The sequence below is a fragment of the Dendrobates tinctorius genome, unplaced genomic scaffold (genome assembly GCF_039654945.1).
Source record: "Dendrobates tinctorius isolate UK_male_01 unplaced genomic scaffold, ASM3965494v1 ptg000029l, whole genome shotgun sequence".
Lineage (NCBI taxonomy): Eukaryota > Metazoa > Chordata > Amphibia > Anura > Dendrobatidae > Dendrobates > Dendrobates tinctorius.
Window position 1 is genome coordinate 31,645,871 of NW_027361697.1, and position 20,354 is coordinate 31,666,224.

Genomic DNA, 20,354 nt, shown 5'->3' on the forward strand with positions numbered 1-20,354 from the left:
TTTTGTGCTGAAAACGCCCCCCATGGCTTATACTTGAGTTATTTTTCCAGAAGACAGCGGGGGAGGGGAAGCAGCGGAGCAGCAGGTCACACGAGGCAGGACATTTCAGTAGGCCAACATTTTGGATTTTATAATCATTTTTCAAGCTGATGTTATAAAGTATTCTAATTTAATGAGATAATGACTTTTGGGTTTTCATTGGCTGTAATCCATAATCAAAAACATTAACAGAAATAAACACTTGAAATAGATCACTCTTTTACGGCTGCAATAATTCCACAGAGCGCCGTATGGCCGTGAGCGCCGTATTTATGGCCGTGATAAAAGATCGAGCCTGCTCGATCTTTTTCACGGCTTACAGACACGGCCCCCATTGAAAATCAACAGGGCCGCAAAAACAACGGAAGTTTGTTTTTGCGGTGCACCGTGACTTCCGGTTTTGCGGAACGCCGTTTTTTTTTTCCAATACTTTTTCCACAGTATTGGAAACTCGAAAAACAGCAATCCGCAAGTTTTTTGCGGTCTGTTATTGCGGCAGACTGTGAAAATTGTGGCGACATGACCCGCAAAGCAAAAAAGGCCCGCAATAACGGGACGCAAAAAACCCAGTAAGTGTAAAAGAAGCCTTATACATTAAGAACATATTTATATAAGGTGCACGGGGGGGACCACACTGAGAAGGAGAGAGTGCAACTGAGGGGACTGGCCACCTCCTTACACATACATTTCAGTAGGCCAACATTTTGGATTTTCAAATCATTTTTCAAGCTGGTGTTATAAAGTATTCTAATGTACTGAGATAATGACTTTTGGGTTTTCATTGGCTGTAAGCCATAATCATCAACATTAACAGAAATAAACACTTGAAATAGATCACTCTGTTTGTAATGACGCTATATAATAAAGATGGAGGCCCGATGCTATCGCATCAGGAGGGCGGTAATGTCATGATGGGGTCAGGCTTTGTAGCATTGAGAATCCCCCCCATGTGCTCACACACCTATCCACTCTCTCTTTCCCCATGTGCTGACTTCTCCGTCTGTGCTCTCTTCTTTAACCTGTCTACCCCATGTGCTATCCCCCTTGTCTTCTGTCTCTCTCCTTCCTGTGCTGAGGTCTCCCCTCATGTGCAGTCTCGTTTGAGCTGTCTCCCCCCTGTGCTCTGTCTCCTCACTCCTATGTCTGACCGTGTACAGAACATACCACAGCTCCTGGGCAGGGGAGGAAGCAAAAGACAATACTGACATTACAGCAGGAGATCGCAGAGGATACATTTTGTGAGGTAAAATATTGTTTAAAAACAGTCAGTGAAATATTTTACCTCATAAAATGAATCCTCTGTGATCCCCTGCTGTAATGTCAGTATTGTCTTTTGCTTCCTCCCCTGCCCAGGAGATGTGGTATGCTCCGTACACAGTCAGACATAGACAATTTTTAAAATGAACTTTCGTTTGTGGGAAAACCCCTTTAATGTGACCGGGCTTCCTCTGCCTGTAGACACGTTGCGCATCTGCCACTGGGATCAGCCGAATGATTCACTGCGCCTGCACGAAATTTGCGTAGGTGCAGTGCGACGGTGATCCGCTGGTGGTACCATGCAAGAGGCTCCATGAGTGTGAGAGTGTGTGAGTGTGAGAATGTGTGAATGTGTGTGTGTGTGGTGCGACGATGTTCCACTGGTGGTACCGCGCAATAGGTTGGTACCAGCAGCAGTTTCCATATTGAGACACCCATCACTTGGGTGTCCCAATATGGCGGTCGGTGAACTTCCTCCGCTTGGAATTCTGGGATACCGTGACATCTGGACAGAACAGGAAATGAAAACATTGCAAGGCAATTATATAAATAGATGAGTTTCGCTTTTTGTATTGAAGAACTGAAATAAATTAACTTTTTGATGACATTCTAATTCCTGTACTTCTCTTTGCAGGAACACAGCTCCCGCAGAGCAGTATATGAGAAAAATGAGAAATCGCTGGTCAACTTTTAACCCTTATAACTTCCTAACAAAAAAATATGTATTTAAAAAATGATGCTGATGTACAGTAGACATGTGGTAAATGTTATTTAACTATTTTATGTAATATAACTATCCAGTTTAAGGGCATAAAAATGTTGATATTTTTACGAATAAACACCAAAATATCAACCTAAATTTACCATTGACATAAAGTACAATGCGTCATGAAAAAACAGTCTTAGAACAACTGGGATATGTTAAAGCGTTCCTGAGTTATTACCTCATAAAGTGACACTGGTCAGAATTGTAAAATTTGACTGGTCAGGAAGATGAAAACAGACTAGGAGGTGAAGGGGTTAAACATTGGAAACTGTATTTTTTTTCTTGTAAATTCTTATAATCGCTCTTGTATGAAAACGGATGACATGCGGATGACAATACAGGTGAAAAATCTTCCATTTTCTCTGGATGAAAACGGAAGATTTTTCACCTGTATTGTCATCCATACAATTATTTATATGCTCGTCTGAACTTCGCCTAAGGTCACGTTCACATGTTCAGTATTTGGTCAGTATTTTACATCAGTATTTGTAAGCCAAAATCAGGACTGGGTGAAAAATGCAGAAGTTGTGACGTGTTTCTATTATAAATTGTTCCACTCCTGATTTTGGCTTACAAATCCTGATGTAAAATACTGACCAAATACTGAAGGTGTGAACGTGGCCTAATGATGAGGATTTGATTTTGACAATTCAGGCCAAAAAAACATATAACTATGTACATATAACATATGTCAAAGTCTCATTTGCACTACAAGAATAGATTAAAAAAAAAGTATCTGTCTAAAAAACTACCGAAAAATAATTTAAAAAAATCACATAAATGAACCTAAATTTTGAAATCATTCTGTGGCTACTTAGGCTAGCTTCAGACTAGCATTTTTGCCTGCAGCGCACTGCGCTGCTAAGCCCCAACCCTTCCGCGCCCCCTCCAGTCATCTCCACCTAGTGTCGCACATCGCTGCATGCGATCTGCACACCCTATCTTTAGCATAGGATGCGCAGACCGTGCGCTGGCCGTGTGCTAGTAGGATTTTGCATGCGCTGCGCCCTTTTGACAGTGCTCCAAGTGCACCAAAATGCAACATGGTGCGTTCGGCGCACATCGGCGCACCGTCAAAAGGGCGCAGCGCATGCAAAATCCTACTAGCGCACGGCCATCGCACAGTCTGCGCACCCTATGCTAAAGATAGGGTGTGCAGATCGCATGCAGCGATGTGCTACACTAGGTGGAGATGACCGGAGGGGGCTCAGCAGGGGGCGGGACTTAGCGGCGCCGTGCGCTGTGGGCACAAACGCTAGTCTGAAGCTAGCCTTAACCACTGAAAATAATGGTGAAAAGTAATGTTAATAAACACATTATAGTAGTGGTTATTTTCACACTTGTAACAACCAAAAGATTACCTGCTCCATTGTCCAACAGGTCCAGATAAATTACATTTCCCAGATTGGGCTCAATAATGGCGGTGACGTTCACCCCTGTGACAGGTAGGAGCCCCTGAGTGACTGATGCATAGACAATCATTGGATTAGGATAGCTGTTTCGGACGGCATTCATGTGAGCTTGGACGGTAATCGGCTGAACATTTTCATCAGCTGCTTTAGAGTTAACGATTATTGATATTTCTTGACTCGTCAAAAATGTGTTGCACAGGCTGTACCACCACATCCCTCTCTAAAAATAAAATTATAGTAACATGAAAATTTACCTAATAAAAAATAGAAGCAATATGAAATAAAGCATGTCCTGAAAACATTCACCGGTGCTTGTTCATAGTAGGAAAATAGCACAGAATTCCACTTTATAGCTGCATCCCTTGAATTAGAGCGTGAAAGCCACTATAGATGTCAGAACGTAGCATAATGGTAAAGTACCTGAATGATCTCTAACAATTTGTACGACAATTAAAGGGGTGGTCCGTAGTCAAAGTAAATTTCATCCTAAGTCCCTATGTATTTGATGCCATAATGTAAACTAATTTCTAATATGCTTGCATCAAAAATTCTCTACTGTTCCCTAACTGCACTATCTAACTGCTGTTTTCTTTTTCTTTTGTTCACTTCCTGTGTGATGACGATTCGTTTGAGTATCCCAATGCATGCTGTGACACTCAATCAAAGTGTCATCAATGGGCAGAAGGTGTGGTCACTGCCGCAGCCTCTGCCGCCCTCCCTGAAAGTCCAAAAAAGTTCCATAAGAGTTGATGTTTCGGCATTCACTTGTTTGACCCTTGGAAGTGCAGCAGCTGATCAATAACTCTATGTGCTATATCTCTCCTATAGCAGGTGAGTAGATTCCTAATATGTTTTTATCTTTATCATCGGATAAGACCCTATTTGCGCTTTTTCGTTCCTATAGTGCAATATATAGGCTCAGCTTAGTAGTAACAAGCCAGCAATAGAGCGGTGTCACAATACCCGGCCTGTAGAAGACCAGTGATGTCACTTGCAGGGGCGGCGCTGGTCTCCTGCAGTCTGGGCATCAAGTCTAGCTCTCCACAGGTGGTCCTTGGCTCTTGGATGAATTTTCTGATAATTATTTCCACTCCTCTGAAATGCTGCGTGGGGTTACCTGGTCGGGCGGGTTTATGGTGAATTGATGATCTTTCCACTTCTGGTTTCTGTAACCAATGCCATCAGTATGTTTTGCAACAATAAGGTTCTGAAGGTCTTGACACAGCTCACTGGCTTTAGCCATCAGGAGATATTTCTTGTGTGGCACCTTGGTAGTGAGACATCTTTTTATAGGCCATCAGTTGAACCAGCTGACATTATTTCTCACTACATGGCAGGATTGCATTCTAATTGCTAATAGATTTCAGCTGGTGTCAGAACCTTCCATGGCTTTCTGCATCTTTCTTCATGTGTGCAATACTTTTCCAGTGTGTTATTTCTCATTATTACGGATAACTTATTTATGGACATCTGTGGTTTGCCTTCTTTGAATGTGTGGATTGGATGGGTTGTTACCGAAATCTGGTGAGCATTTCATGTCAATAGCACCTTTAGAAATATATTTACTTAGAAAATTGGTGATGTGTTCAATACTTATTTCACCTGCTGTATATACCAGGATGGGAGCTATATACATCAGGATGAGGAACATATATAACAGGATGGGGAACATATATACCAGGATGAGCCCAGGATAGGGGACATATGTACCAGGATGGGGTATGTGTATTCCAGGATGAGGGACATATATTTCAGGATGGGGATCATATATACCAGGAAGGGCTCAGTATGAGGAACATATATAGCAGTATGGGCTCAGGATGGGAGACATATATACCAGGATTGGGCACATATATTCCAGGATGGGCATCATATGCACCAGGAAGGGCCCATATTAGATAAACCAGGTTGGGAGCATATATATTAGGATGGGAGAAATATATACCAGGATGTCGTGTGTATAATATATATACTGTATATATACTGTATGTATATTTTTACACACATACACTGTGGGTACAGAAAGTATTCAGACCCCTTTAAATTTTTCACTCTTTGTTTCATTGCAGCCATTTGGTAGATTCAAAAACGTTAATTTTTGTTCTCATTAATGTACACTCTGCACCCCATCTTGACTGAAAAAAACAAATGTAGAAAAATTTTCAAATTTATTAAAAAAGAAACTGAAATATCACATGGTCATAAGTATTCAGACCCTTTGCTCAGTATTGAGTAGAAGCACCCTTTTGAGCTAGTACAGCCATGAGTCTTCTTGGGAATGTTGCAACAAGTTTTTCACACCTGGATTTGGGGATCCTCTGTCATTCTTCCTTGCAGATCCTCTCCAGTTCCGTCAGCTTGGATGGTGAACATTGGTGGACAGCCATTTTCAGGTCTCTCCAGAGATTCTCAATTGGGTTTAGGTCAGGGCTCTGGCTGGGCCAGTCAAGAATGGTCACAGAGTTGTTCTGAAGCCACTCCTTTGCTATTTTATCTGTGTGCTGAGGGTCATTGTCTTGTTGGAAGGTGAACCTCCGGACAAGTCTGAGGTCCAGAGCACTCTGGAAGAGGTTTTCATCCAGGATATCTCTGTATTTGGCTACATTCATGTTTCCTTCATTGGCAACCAGTCCTGTCCCTGTAGCTTAAGAAAACTCCCATAGCATGATGCTGCCACCATCATGTTTCACTGTTGGGATTGTATTGGGCGGGTGATGAGCAGTGCCTGGTTTTCTCCACACATACCGCATAGAATTATCACCAAAAAGTTCTATCTTCCTCTTATCAGACCAGAGAATCTTATTTCTCAAAGTCTGGGAGTCTTTCATGTGTTTTTTAGCAAACTCTATGCAGGCTTTCATATGTCTTTAAGGATTTTAGGATTATGGAGGTCACTGTACTCTTAGGAACCTTGAGTACTGCAGAAATTCTTTTGTAACCTTGACCAGATCTGTGCCTTGCCACAATTCTGTCTCTGAGCTCCTTGGCCAGTTCCTTTGACCTCATGATTCTCATTTGGTCTGACATGCACTGTGAGCTGTGAGGTCTTATATACAGTAGACAGGTGTGTGCCTTTACAAATCAAGTCCTATCAGTTTAATTAAACACAGCTGGAATCCAATGAAGGAGCAGAACCACCTCAAGGAGAATCACAAGGAAATGGACAGTTTGTGACTTAAATATGAGTGTCTGAGCAAAGGGTCTGTATACTTATGACCATGTGATATTTCAGTTTTTCTTTTTTAATAAATTTTACAGTCAAGATGGGGTGCAGAGTGTACATTAATGACAAAAAAAAATAACTTTTTTGAATTTACCAAATGGCTGAAACAATGAAACAAAGAGTGAAAAATTTAAAGGGGTCTGAATACTTTCCGTACCCACTGTATATACCAGTATAGGCTCAGGATGAAAATCATATATACGAAGATGGGGAAAATACATACCAGGATGGGGGACATATATACTAAGAAGGTGCCCTGTATGAGGATGGGCCCAGAATGAAGAACATATTACAGTATACCAGGATGGGGGTTACATATTCCAGGATAGCGCAGAATGAGGAGTATATGGTCACTGAGGTGGTAATATGAAATGCTCCAGAAAGCAGCATGTCGATTTCTCTTGCGAAGATGCTATTTTCCGTAAGAGAAATTTCACCAATCGAATGTATTGGACACGGTATATCCGCACGCTTCAGTGATCCCATGCGGATTAACCCGCGTTCAATAGGCAGTAGCGCTTTGGACGCAGCGAACATGCACTACTCCAAAGCGCTGCCACTTCCGGATCATCTGCACATACCCTAAGATGGCCAGGCAAGCTGTAGTTCATTTTTGCTAGAGAGATGTAACCGAGAGAGGGGCAGTAACCTGTACTAAGAGAAGGTGGTGTGCTTTATAATGGCAAAGAGACTATGCCAGACTAAGTTAAGAGAAGAGATTGCAAGAAAGCTGTGAAAAGTGTTGCAAATGCAGGCCCATTGTTGTTGTACCAAAGAACACCAACTGTATACCTCTTTTATTACCAAGCTTTTTTCTTTTGTTAGATTACTAGAGCATCAAGCTCATTGCCTCATGTAAGGCTATGGGCACCTATCTCATTGCCTCTTTGCGAATAAAGTTGCTCCTTAACTGTCTCTTGGGTATACCCACATGTGGTAGACTTGTTGGACATTTGTCTGCAATCGAAAATCAGTTATATTCAGAAGAATTGGAATGTTTCAGCAGTAAACACGTAAATTTCTGAAAGACCCATTAGTTTTAATGTGTCGGACAGTCTCAGAAAGGCGCAGTATAAAAAAATTGCTGAAAGAGTAGTGTGGTCAAGGAGGCCTTACACATTTGCGTTACCTGTGCCATTCCTGGGATTTCCAGCCTGGAGGATTTCGAGGTAGAGTCACTGGAGAAATGTGCTGCTGTGTATAATAGACCATTAGGATCTTGTAACACAATATTTGGTACTGCCGTTCTCCAGGTAACTAGAAAGAAAGTGTCATTTCCCACCGTGCTGTCTATTACCACGCTGCCATTCATACATTTGCTCGGCTGAACAGTTGATCCAATGCTTTCCAGCTGTTAAAAATATCAACAGGAAATGTTTCCATAAAAATACAAGGAAGGTCAGCTGTATCTTAAAATCTTCACTCTGATTAAGACATTTTACTTTAACATTAAGTGTTATTTGTACAATAAACTGCAAATGTAACCCCTTTACTACACTGGATGTATTTATGCATCTAATTTTGGGATCCCGTGTATGATACAGGCACAGGGGCTGAGCCTGCATCATACCCACTGTGCTAAACTGAGCTCCACTTGCTGCTGATAACACTTCATTGTAGCTGTCAATATCTGCCAGTGACATTTAGAGTGCACATTCCAGGGGATGCACTGCTCCACGCACCCAACACCTCTTTCTGACTGAGCTTCATTGGAGACTGTGATACTCTCTATATACTGAAAAACAGTTTAGTCCAGTCAAAATACAAAAAACAAATCCTTTACCCTGAACAAATTCCAAGAAAGCGTTTTATTGTTTTTTTTAGTAGTATTACATGTAGGGAAAAACATACTAAAAGTTTACCAAGATAGGGTTACCACAAAGGGTCCAAATGTGACGTCAAAGAATATGGCCGCCAAAGCTGTAAAATGTTAAATGCGAATCGCCTTTCAGTGTCTATCATATTTCTTTTACAATTATATTTATTATTTAGCGATTTATTTATCTTCTTTTACAGAGCTGAGAATGATGGAAAGTCAAGAAACTTGCCCCTTATGCAGCCATGAAGTAGAAGATGACGGAGAAAGAGTGGTGATTGGTGCGAAAGGAGCTGAAGATATCAATAAAGCCAGTATTGAGAGGGATGTTAGCACTGTGGTAGCTGCTGGAGCAGTGGTGCACAAGAGATGTCGTTTGAACTACATAAACAGGAAGCAAATAGACTTGCATAAGAAAGCTACTTCCGTTCATCGTTCACCTGCCAAGAGAGGTACACGGGTGTCTACTGGATCCTATGATAGCACGACGCAGTGTTTGTTCTGTGGACATGAAGTGGTGAAAACAAGATCTAGTAGTGATTTCGATGACTATAGCTTTGTTAAAACGGATGGATTTGTAAGTTCCATCTTGTCACATTGCAAACAGCGTAATGATGACTGGGCAATCACCGTTCAAGGGAGAATCGCGTACTGTGGGAAGGACTTACATGCTGCAGACTGTCTGTATCATCGTTCATGTGACATTAACTTTCGGACAAATTACGGAATTCCTATGCGTCATGGTGGTGGATCTACTACAAAGAAACCGCGGAAGGTAGGGAGGCCGATGAACATGGACCAAGAGCAAGCGTTCTTGAGAATGTGTGCATTTCTCGAGGACAACGATGAAGAGCAATTGACTGTCACAGATCTTGCAAAGAAAATGACAGAGTATCTTGTAGAAGGAGACAGTGCTGCCTATAGTAATAAATGGCTGAGGTATAGGCTGGAGAAGAGGTATGGCGATTCGCTATTCATAGCTGAGTGTGAAGGGTTGCCTAACATTGTAACGTTCCGTGAAAAGACCAGAATAATCCTGAGGGACTATTTCCATAGTCAGGAAATGGATGAAGAAGCCCAGAAGAGAGCCATCATAGAGACTGCGGCCAAACTAATCAAGAGCGATATCAAGTCTAAGATCCCATCTTCAACCGATGAATATCCGAAGACTTCTTCTCTTGAATGTCAGTCTGCCTTAGATTACCTCCCCCTGAGTTTGCTTTGCTTGCTTGAAACCCTCTTCGTTGGAAAGGACATTCACAGGAAGGTCGCAAGCATTGGACAATCAGTTGTTCAGGCTGTACGTCCCAGGGATGTAGTAGCTCCATTGCAGCTTGGGTTAGCAGTCCAGCTCCATCATCATTTCAGGTCTTGATTTCTTGTAGACAGTCTCTCAGCCATGAGATATTGTTCATCATATTCGGAAGTTCAGCGATTCGAGGAAAACACTGCCGCTTCTGTTGGCCAGGATGTACTCGGTGGTACCATAGACAGACTGGATACGGCACTGCTGTTCGCTGTGGACAACGTCGATCATAATATCATCACGTTAGATGGGAAGGGGACTTTTCACGGCATGGGGATGGTAGCTACTGTGACTCCAGGAAGGAAGGTCAGTCGCACTGTTCTCAGACTGAAGACTGCGGACTTGGAGATAGTTGAACAAAGCAGAGTTGATGTAAGGGAATACCGTTTCACAAAACACACTCGCCGAAACATAAAATTCAAGCCCTTGCCATTTCTCAATGCCATTGACCATCGTGTTGATGCATTGTGGGAGATGTTTTTACTCTTCAAACAGCCTGCACCGAGCTGGAATGGAATGATGCACATGCTACATAAAGACTGTGATCATCCGGGGTCGTCTTCGGTAATCTTCCTGCCCATCATTGACATGTATTCCGGAGACAAGTCATGCATCTTCCCTACTCTTGAGTATCTGTGCAACCTTGCTGATAAACAGCAATCCGCTGCATTTGTTACATTCGATCAGCCACTCTACTGGAAAGCATCAGAAATCAAACACGAGGTGCCTGAAAACAGCCCGGTTCGAGATGTTGTCCTAATGCTCGGGAGCTTCCACACATTGATGAATCTTATGGGTGCCATAGGAACGTTGATAGATGGGAGTGGAATCAAAGAGATCATGTGAACAATTTACGGTGATAATGCTGTGCAACACATCATGACTGGAAAGGCAGTTCAGCGTGCAGTTCATGGCCATCTCCTCCTTGATCAGTGTCTTACTCAGCAAGTTGCAGACAAAGTACTTTGCGACCATCCCGATTTTGCAGACCTGTTGCAAGAACTTGAGCAGTTGTATGCTCGGACACTGACAGGGGAGAGTGACTTGAATTTGGTCATCACTTCTACCTGCCTTAGTGAAATTGTCCACCTCTTGTCCACCAAAAGAAACGGATTATCCGCTCACTCTCGCACCAGTAAACTATGGCTGAATTACCAACAGATGGTTGGAATTGCAAGGGAGCTTATCGAGGCCGATCGTACAGGATCCTGGCTGATGCACCTTCATGCTGTAGCCGAATGTTTGCCCATTCTTGCAGCTGCTGGGCATGGGAACTATGTGAAGGTCGCCTACCTTTACCTCCAGTCTATGACGACTCTGGAAGATGATATGCCATCAGTCTTCCATAGATTTATGAATGGCTTGCATGTTGTAAGGTGGACTGATCAGTACTGGGCAGGCCTGGGTTGCGACCTAGTCATCGAGCAAGCTCTGATGCGCTCCCTAAAAACTGCAGGAGGACTCACCAGAGGAAGTGGAATGTCCAAACATCAGAGGGCCTTGTAGACTCTGTCTGTGCCAGTGTCCTCTTCCTACAGTGATGCAATGCAGGGTTTCACTCACCAGAGCTTTGGCACCAGTGAACAACACAAGGAGGCAAGAATGTCAAGGACAAGAAGAGATCGTGAAGACCTGGAGAAAATTGCAGATAAACTCGAGACCTTTTCACCTTTCTGTGATGAAGTGTCTCTTCGCAACATTATCACCGGTGTCAATGCAAATAAGGATGTGAATGTCCATAACCTGTCCACCATTGGCAGAGAAATAGTGGCAACAATGGAGGGTCAATCACTGTTTTCAGTTAAGTACAAGCGGTCAATGAAAGCCAAGACCCTGGCATCCAGTGAGGCTATTGACGTTGCTAAGGACAAAGCAATAGACCCCGCTCTTTTATTCCAAAGGTTTCTTGTGGTGTCTCAAACTGCTGATCTTTCCCTTGATGAAGCGATGGCCTATGAACTTTCACCATACCCACCATCCCTCTTTGAGGCAAAACATCTCTTACGCAAACCAAACAAAGCACAACTGATGGCTGCTATAAAAGAACAGAGTTCAGATGACGCAGTACTCAAGGATGTACCAGAAGTGGAACATTATGTTCTTGACGGAGGTTCTCTTCTCCATCGACTGAAGTGGTCAGAAGGAAAGACATATTGTTCAATCGCTGAAGACTATGCATCTTTCACACTAAAGCACTATGGTAAGGCTACGATAGTATTTGATGGTTACATTGGAGGACCAAACACTAAGGACATTACCCATCAGCGACGGCGCAAAAAACGAACAAGTAACAAAGTGAACTTTGCTGAAGGAACGAAATTTGTCGGGAAAAAGGAGGACTTCCTTTCGAATGTGGAGACCAAACAGTCTCTTATCAATCTTGTTTCACAGCGCATGAATGACAGAGGTTGCCACGTAATACAATCAGAGGGGGATGCAGATGTGGAGATTGTTAAGGCAGAAATGTCAATGTCATCCAACAAAAGTACTAGTCTCATTGGCGAAGATACAGATCTTTTGGTGTTGTTACTTCATCACGCGTCAACCAGCGATGGCAACAAGCTTTATTTCTACTTGGATAAAGGGAGTCCTGCAACAGTATACGACATTAAGGTTATGAAGAAGTTCCTGGGAAACCATGTCTGCAGCAGTCTTCTGTTCCTTCATGCATTCACGGGTTGCAATACCACTTCCACGGTTTTTGGAATGGGAAAAAAACTCGGTCTACACAAGGTTTTGAAGGGAGACTCGGTCTTAAATAGCTGTGCTAAAATCTTTTCCACACCTAACAAAAACAGAGCTGAGATTGACGACGCTGGGTGTAAAGCGTTGGTGGCATTGTTCGGCGGCAAACCTGGAGACAATCTGTCTGCAATGAGGTATTCTACTCTCTGCAAAAAAGTTGGTTCAGCCAAAATCTTTGTTATACCTGAACGACTGCCACCGACCTCCTCTGCAACGAAGTATCATGCCCTTCGGAGTTACCTCCAAGTGATGCTTTGGATGGACAATGGTGAGGCCATGGACACTACTGAATGGGGATGGGAATTGCAGAACAACAGTCTAGTTCCAGTGATGATGGATACTTCACCCGCGCCAGAAACACTTCTGAAAATAATTCACTGCAATTGTTCTCGTGGTTGTAGTACACGTCGGTGCACTTGCAAAAGACACGGACTTACCTGTTCACGGGTATGCGGACCATGTCAAGAAGGGCATTGTGACAATATGAGTGAGGAAGCAGTGTCTGATGATGAAAATAGTGACTATTGACCTGACACGCTTATTCAGTGATGAAGTAGGTCTTAAAATGCACTGTGTATTAATTCTATAATTTCTAGAAATGTACATATATGTCATGGACCTCGCCTGTCCATGTAGTTAGTATAAAACTTTGTATAAAAATTGTTATATGAAAATATATAGCATACAAAATGCAAACTCTTCTGTAACCTAAAGCTACAGCTTTGAAATAGGGAAATATTCGTTATTTTTAGTGCGATGGCTGTCATCGTCTTATGATGTCGTAGTTAGGACCTTTGTAGTGATCAATCTTTGGAAAACTTTTAATATGTTGTTCCCCACATATAATAGTAATAAAAAAAAATCATAAAACGCTTTCTTGGAATTTGTTCCGGGTCAAACCGTATTTTGACTGGACTAGTTGCTTGGCATTATACACAATAAGTGACCAAGCGATCACGTATCCCAAGGCGACTAAAGAGTAAAGCAAAGAAAACTTTAAAAAAAAATCAGAAATGTGCTAAAATCGTATACAAGTTTTTTACCTGCAAGGAAAATCTGCAAATATAACAGATATTTACTGCAAGAGAAATTGACATGTTGCTCATTTAAAAAATTAGGGCAGGAGATTCCATAAATCCAATCAGCTTTTCTGGAACTATACTTTTTTGTGCAGCATCAAAAACTCACCAAAAACTAATTGTGAGAACTTAGCCTTAAATTTAAAATGAAACAATGTCTCACCTGAAGAGAAATGTCTCCAGTTAATGGTTGAATTCCATTGAAGGCATCAATCAAACCATTGGTATCCAAATTATCAGTTGCCTTGTAGTTTAATCCTCCTAAGAAAAGAGGAAAGCTTTTCAACAAACAACAACTTTCAAGTCTTTACTTATTTTGTTTTCTTCTCCATTCTTGCCTAAAGCTAAATTCAGACCTCTGATCACTTCCTGCTGGCTGACATAAGTGGAGCTAAACTACTGTCTATTTCTGAGGACAACAGTGTGGCTAAACAGTCCCGTGCACCTTACCAACTTCATGTTTTCCATCTATCTCCGCCTTCCCTAGCTTATTATTAATCCTGAACTTTCATCATGGCAGAGGAAGGCAGAGATAGATGCAAAACAAGGAGGTGGGAAGATGACCTTAAATATTTGGTCCCGTCATGATTCACTAAGCGCATGTACTTGGTTTAAACAGTCATCCTGTGCTGACAGAGTCCCATTAAGATCAGTTGTGTGGATGAATCAAGTTTCTCCCAAACTGAGATGTTAGTGCACCATGTGACCAAAGCTACTCGCCTGCCTTCATTGCTTTAAGCTGTACCATTCTTCATACCCACTCAGTGAGTGACAAGTTCACGAAAGAAGCCAATCCCTTTACTGAGAGAAGAGCAAAAGCAGGGGTAATAAGCCCACAATTTGAGCTCATCTATGTATCTAGCCAGCAACACCTGTGAGTTGGCATTCGTATTAGCACTAAAGATTGATGAATAAATCAGAATGGAATTGAATTCTACTCAAATTTTGCAAAAATCCACATGCATGTTTTTGCAATTTGTTTCCACACGGATTCTGCAAAATGGCAGCCACTGGCTACCTTTTTTCTGAATCTCAAAGGGCCATCAAAGGGTTAAAAAAAATCCTTATACTCAACTTATCGATCTCCTTTCTGGACCTTCCGCTCCTCACCATCACTAGTTCAGTCCTTGGCGCATCGCAACCACTCGTGCTGGAATCGCAGACGTCTCACAGGTAGCCTGACCTTCTGTGTATGCACATGTAAGGTCTTGGCGCATGTTGTGATATCATGACGTCATGACATTTTGGGCTCTTGTGCAGAACCATTCTGGGTCTCATCCAGGTTGAAAGTCTTGGCTCAGCGTGAGAGGCTCGAGGACTTCAGCACAAGAGATAGGGATTAGAAGATGTGACAAGGACCGGACAGGTGATGATCAAGAGGGGCCAGAGAGGTGAGCAGTAAGGTGAGTATAAGGATTTTTCATATTATATTTATTATGAGAGACCCCAGAGCATAAAAAGGGATCATAAATTTGGGGAGAAAAACTTTTCCAAGAACCAAATTTCCCTGAAAAAAATGTGCTAACAGGCAAATTTGAATTTTGCCTGATTCATTTACCGTATATCTATTTAGCATATTGGCAGGTTGTATTACCAGCGATTGCTCATCTACTACTTGAACAGCAACAGTCTCAGGGAACTCTTTGTGTGGGCTAGACTAGGCCAAAGGGGTGTAGCTAATTAGCCGAGAAGACACCAAAACTCCTTCAGTCACATAGTGCACTGACATATTAGCATGGCTTCCTCCGACAAGTTTCACAATTTACTACCATTTGAAAACACATTTTTATTCTATTAAAAAATACATATAATTTATAAATTATTCTTCTTATTATTTTATAAAAACATTTCAGTCCTTGAATAGAGCTATACGCTATGGAATTGTATAGGTAGAGGCAAATTTTCACGATTCACACCACTCAGTCAAACCCATTCACACTACACTGTTTTGAACAATTTGAAATGTAATAAAGTCATAGAGGTGCTCAAGATGTCTACTGTATCTTCATATAAGTTGATTTCTCTCAGGGAAGGCATGATTCAAGCGCCATGCACTACCATACTAGCTTGTACCAGTGGCCATAAGCCCTTAGTTCTATGTGAACCTACCAGTCATTTCAGCAATATCTTCTAGGGCCTTGGAGGCGCTTGGACCCAGAGCTATGAAATTAATAATTGCACCACTATCTATTATATTAGGAAAGCACAGTCTAGTGTTAAAATTGTCTTCTCCGTCTGTCAGTAAGATAATTTCTGTGCCATCTGTTGACCCATCAAATTTTTTGTTTACCTGAATGAGAAATACATATTTGATATTTAGATAGTGAATGACAGATGTTTTTTAATAGAGATGAGCGAACGTGTTTGGAAAACGTTCGCCAATCTCTAATTCGGCATGAATGCCGCACATTCGGATTCGTTTTTATGAGCATTTTTACTCAAAGTCAGCAAAATTTGGTCATAGTTCAGTAAATCATCGCGTTTCCACTAATGCTTTTGTTATTAATTTGGCTAGGATAGTGGTGCTGTATGATGAGCGGGGTGTAAGGGGGGACGTGTTTGATGAGGGGAGAGGGAGTGGATAGGTTAGAGGTGCGGCACGCTATTTTTTTTTTTCAACTATATATATGTTGATTCCCGCAGCCAATCAAGGCACAGAAACCATCCACAACGTCATGAAACAAGGTCTTCTGTGATTGGCTGCCAAAGACACATGTCCTTGGCCATATAAAAAGCAGACATCTTGTTTTGCTGGCACCATTTTCTCAGTGTCACAGTGCATTGAAGCCAATCCTGATAGTGCTGCAAGAGAACTCATCAGTTAGCTGTCCTGTGTGAAATCGATCTGCTAGCATCTAACTAGATTTTGTACAAAAATTGTGCAGCAGTCTCTGGAGGCCCCATTTGCTCACCCAAATTGCTTGTGATAAAACTGTGTTTCTGTAACACAGGTACTAGGATGCAGTGACACAGAGGCCCAAGGCAAGGCGTAACAGGGGAAAATAATTACTTGTTCAATAGGTACAGGGATAACCTCCTCGCAGGGAGCAACAGGGAATGAACAAGGTGAAAGGTGAGGGGTTCAAAGGGGGAAAATGACTCAATATGGCAGTTTATAAATGTCAATTGCACTTCACGTAACTCAGATGTCTTTCTCTCTTCCTAGTTTGGATGGCTAGTTGCTAGCTGATGCCGGTGCTGAGTTCTTCCGGCTTCCCCGCCTAACAAGTCGGTCTCACTTCTGGTGGCAGCGGGCGGTCACCGGTCTGTCCTGCTGAGCCCCTAGTCTGTTGTGCTGCAGCTCAGCAGGGAGTAATCCACTGAAATCCTCCACTCGGCGTACATTACTCCTCACGCCCGATGAGGTCTGAGAGTTCTTGCTGTACTCGGCCATAATCGCTGCTGCTGTTTCATGACCTAAGGCACACAGTAGTCTGTCACTTGTCACTAAATGAACAATCACTATTTATTTTCTTAGATAGTGTGCCTAAACAACACTGTTAGGCCTAGGATTTCTAAGTGGAAATCTGACCTTTTGATTTCTCACTGAAACACAGTATTATCACAAACTATTTGGAAAAGCTAATTGGGCCTCCGCTCCGTGCTGCACCCCAATATTAGGTCTAACTATTTTTGATTAGAAATCTGGCCTTCTGATTTGTCACTGAAATGTAGAGGAGAAGACCATTTTGGGGTGTATCTAATTCTTCCCCATTTTTCAATTCTAAGTTAATTATTCAGACTGTCTAGTCAGATGCTATATTTGGGTCTGTATTATGTGATGGTTTTTTATCATATGGCATGTCACATTTTGGAGTATTAGTCATGATTCTGGATGGTAATTTTGATTATCTGTCTGCCTTACAAGATACCCGCTGGGAACTTATATAGAGATCATTAGTTACCAAGACTCTGTTCATCTCTGCTCTATAATACATTGTTTTCCCACCTATATTGGTAGGGTTGCAATAGGGCAGTGAGGGATAACCTACGTAGAGTGGGGGCGCCAAAAAAATCGTTCTTTAGGGTGCCAACCTCCACAGTCAGGCAGGGGCGTATTTAGGCCTATTGTAGGGTATCTGTCAGGTTAGTCCTTTTTTAGGTCATTATAGTTTTGGTATATACAGCGACTCATTAAAAACAATATATTCCCTATGTGTTGTTAGGGCATATGGAAGTGTTACAGTTATTCTGCTGCTTGTAGTCCCTCTAGGATTAGAGTGGAGATTCTGAAATTCACCAACAACTTGGGGCCACGTCACTAGTGAGGCCCGTTTCACAGTTTTAGAAGCGCAGTTCTACTTAAATAGTTTCCAAACAACAGCTCCAGCTGAACGCTCTGCGCAAAATAATGCTACGTAAAGAATATATTATTATTATTCACCTCAAAACCAGCCAGGATTCCTTTGCAGATGTTTGTTCCACTAACAGTCGTAGTTGGAAGAAGAGATTTTAGAAAGTTTCGTTGGACATCGCTGATTATTTTCACTAATTGGGAAATTTCATATGCATCATCTGAGAATGTGACGATTCCAACAGAGGAGCCAGTTTCAATGATCTGAGTAACAAATACTCCTGCAGCTTGATAGAGTCTATCAATCCGATAGCCCTGTATGTGTAAAATAATGAAGTCAGTTTTGAACCATTTGTTTAGAAAAGTAAGAAAACAACCATATTGTGGCACTTTCTAGCTGGTGTAGTCTCTAGTTGGATTACTGTATTTGTGGGGGCACACTCTGGTGGGGTCATGGGGGCATATTGTGACTGTGGCACAGTATGTGTCATCTGCAAAGGGTGATAAAGTGCCTAAAGACACCACTGTTTGCCAGCAATAATAGATTATTACTGTATCACATGCCTTCTCATTTACAAAGGGAGTAGAGGTTTTTAATGTTAATTTACCTACTGGAAGTTAGGTAATAAACTCCTATGAGAGGTGCAATGGTAGCCATATAGGCTATAAACCTTTCAGTGTTATGAGTTTATGGATTCAAATCACCATCCATAAAACAGAAGTGGAACTTTTTGGGGGGATGTAAGAGAAGTCCTACACTCTCGAGGGGTTGCATTTTCAAGACCTCATAACATTTTTATTACATTCACCAATTAAAACCAATTAATACATTCACTATTAAAACTAATACTTATTAGCTATCAAAGGAATAGGTGATAAATGTATAATCTATGTAGAGCCAACCACTAAACCTCCAATAACAGGAATTGGAGTCTCCCTGTATAAATGGAGATCACAGCTCCATTCACTTTAATGGGTCTACGGAAACTGTAGTAAGCATGCATGATCACCACCCCTCTAAATAGTGAAAAGAATAATGGTTACACATGGGCACTTCTGCTCCATTCACATTGGAGGCTAGGAGACCCCCTTCTCTTAACCCCTATTCTTCTAGATAAATTATAAATATTTTTATGGAGAGACTGTTTTACAGTAATGACCCATTAGACAGCAATTTCTTAAACTCTTAAACTGACCATTTAATGCGGCTTGCCAAAATTCATATACATGTTGCAGAAAAAAAAACACATGTTGAAATCTAAAACATATTTTTATGCCAATTTTCTGCATACTAAAGTGTCTTAAAGAACACCACAAAACAGAATTAGAATTTATTAATAACTTACAATGTCCATACTTCCGGAAACATCCAGTACAAGAGTGACTACCCTGTCTCTTTTCTGAATAAGAGTGAAAGTAGGGACAGGAATATTGGTGCTGGTCATCGGAGGAGTGGACGCTATGTCGGTAGAGTTCATTATGACTTCCCATGTACTGAGAGAGTTACACATTTTATTCTGTAGAGTTGGAGCTTCAATGTTATGGTTACTGGAATCGCAGAATTCAGTTACCTGAAATGATAAATTTGGAAAATAAACACCAAATCTGTTCCGTGGCTGTTTCTCCCCTTTTTTTCATTTTAAGCCCCCGTTACACACTGCAATATCGCTAGCAATATCGCTGTAAAGTCACCGATTTTGTGACGTTGCAGCGATATTGCTAGCGATATCGCTACATGTGATACTTACCTCCGACCGGCTCCCCCGCTGATTATCGTTGGTCGCGCGAGAACGTCCTGGATCATTTCTCGTCGGCCACTTCCTGCTGGGCTTCCTGTGGCGCCAACGAGCGACGCGTGGACGTGGGTGGGAGGACGTCAGGATCGCCGCGTCTGATAGGTAAGTAGCGATTCCCGATCCCCGCTATGTCGCTGGTGAGATCTGCCTGTGTGGCAGCTCACTAGCGACCACTTAGCTTTGTACCAGCGATCCTGACCACGTCATATCGTTGTCGGGATCGCTGGTGCATCGCTAAGTGTAACAGTACCCTTAGTTGTATAGCTCTCTCAAAACTATTATTTTTGCAATATATTTAACTCAATAATGCAACAGTATTCATAAGCAATTAGACTCTCTCCAGTGGTGGCCGCAGGCAGCCAGAATGTTATCAATTACTCTGTGTGACAGGAAACAGGATTTAGAGATTAGAGCCTTATGAAAATATAAAGTGAATCTGTGTATAATGATGTTTGCAAAAATGTTAATGTGGCGCCCCTGAGGGTTCAGTTGCCACAGAGGTACTGCATCTCAATCAGAGGTGTAGTATCCCACTACCCAGGTAAGATGGAGACACCTGACCGCACTCAGACACCTGCATCCAACACACAACTTAGAACAGCAGGGAACCCTATATGACCC

General features: G+C 42.0%; 1 protein-coding gene across 1 annotated transcript in view; it reads right to left on the reverse strand.

The window, feature by feature from the left end:
- Positions 1 to 20,354, reverse strand: part of LOC141085895 (calcium-activated chloride channel regulator 1-like) — a 62,347-nt gene that overhangs the window by 7,983 nt on the left and 34,010 nt on the right. The window contains exons 6-11 of the mRNA XM_073571512.1: positions 19,284 to 19,508; positions 18,028 to 18,252; positions 15,753 to 15,933; positions 13,807 to 13,904; positions 7,827 to 8,048; positions 3,424 to 3,694 (exon numbers count right to left, since the gene is read on the reverse strand). Coding sequence (XP_073427613.1) covers positions 3,424 to 3,694; positions 7,827 to 8,048; positions 13,807 to 13,904; positions 15,753 to 15,933; positions 18,028 to 18,252; positions 19,284 to 19,508 — 1,222 coding nt within the window. The remainder of the gene's footprint in view (positions 1 to 3,423; positions 3,695 to 7,826; positions 8,049 to 13,806; positions 13,905 to 15,752; positions 15,934 to 18,027; positions 18,253 to 19,283; positions 19,509 to 20,354) is intronic.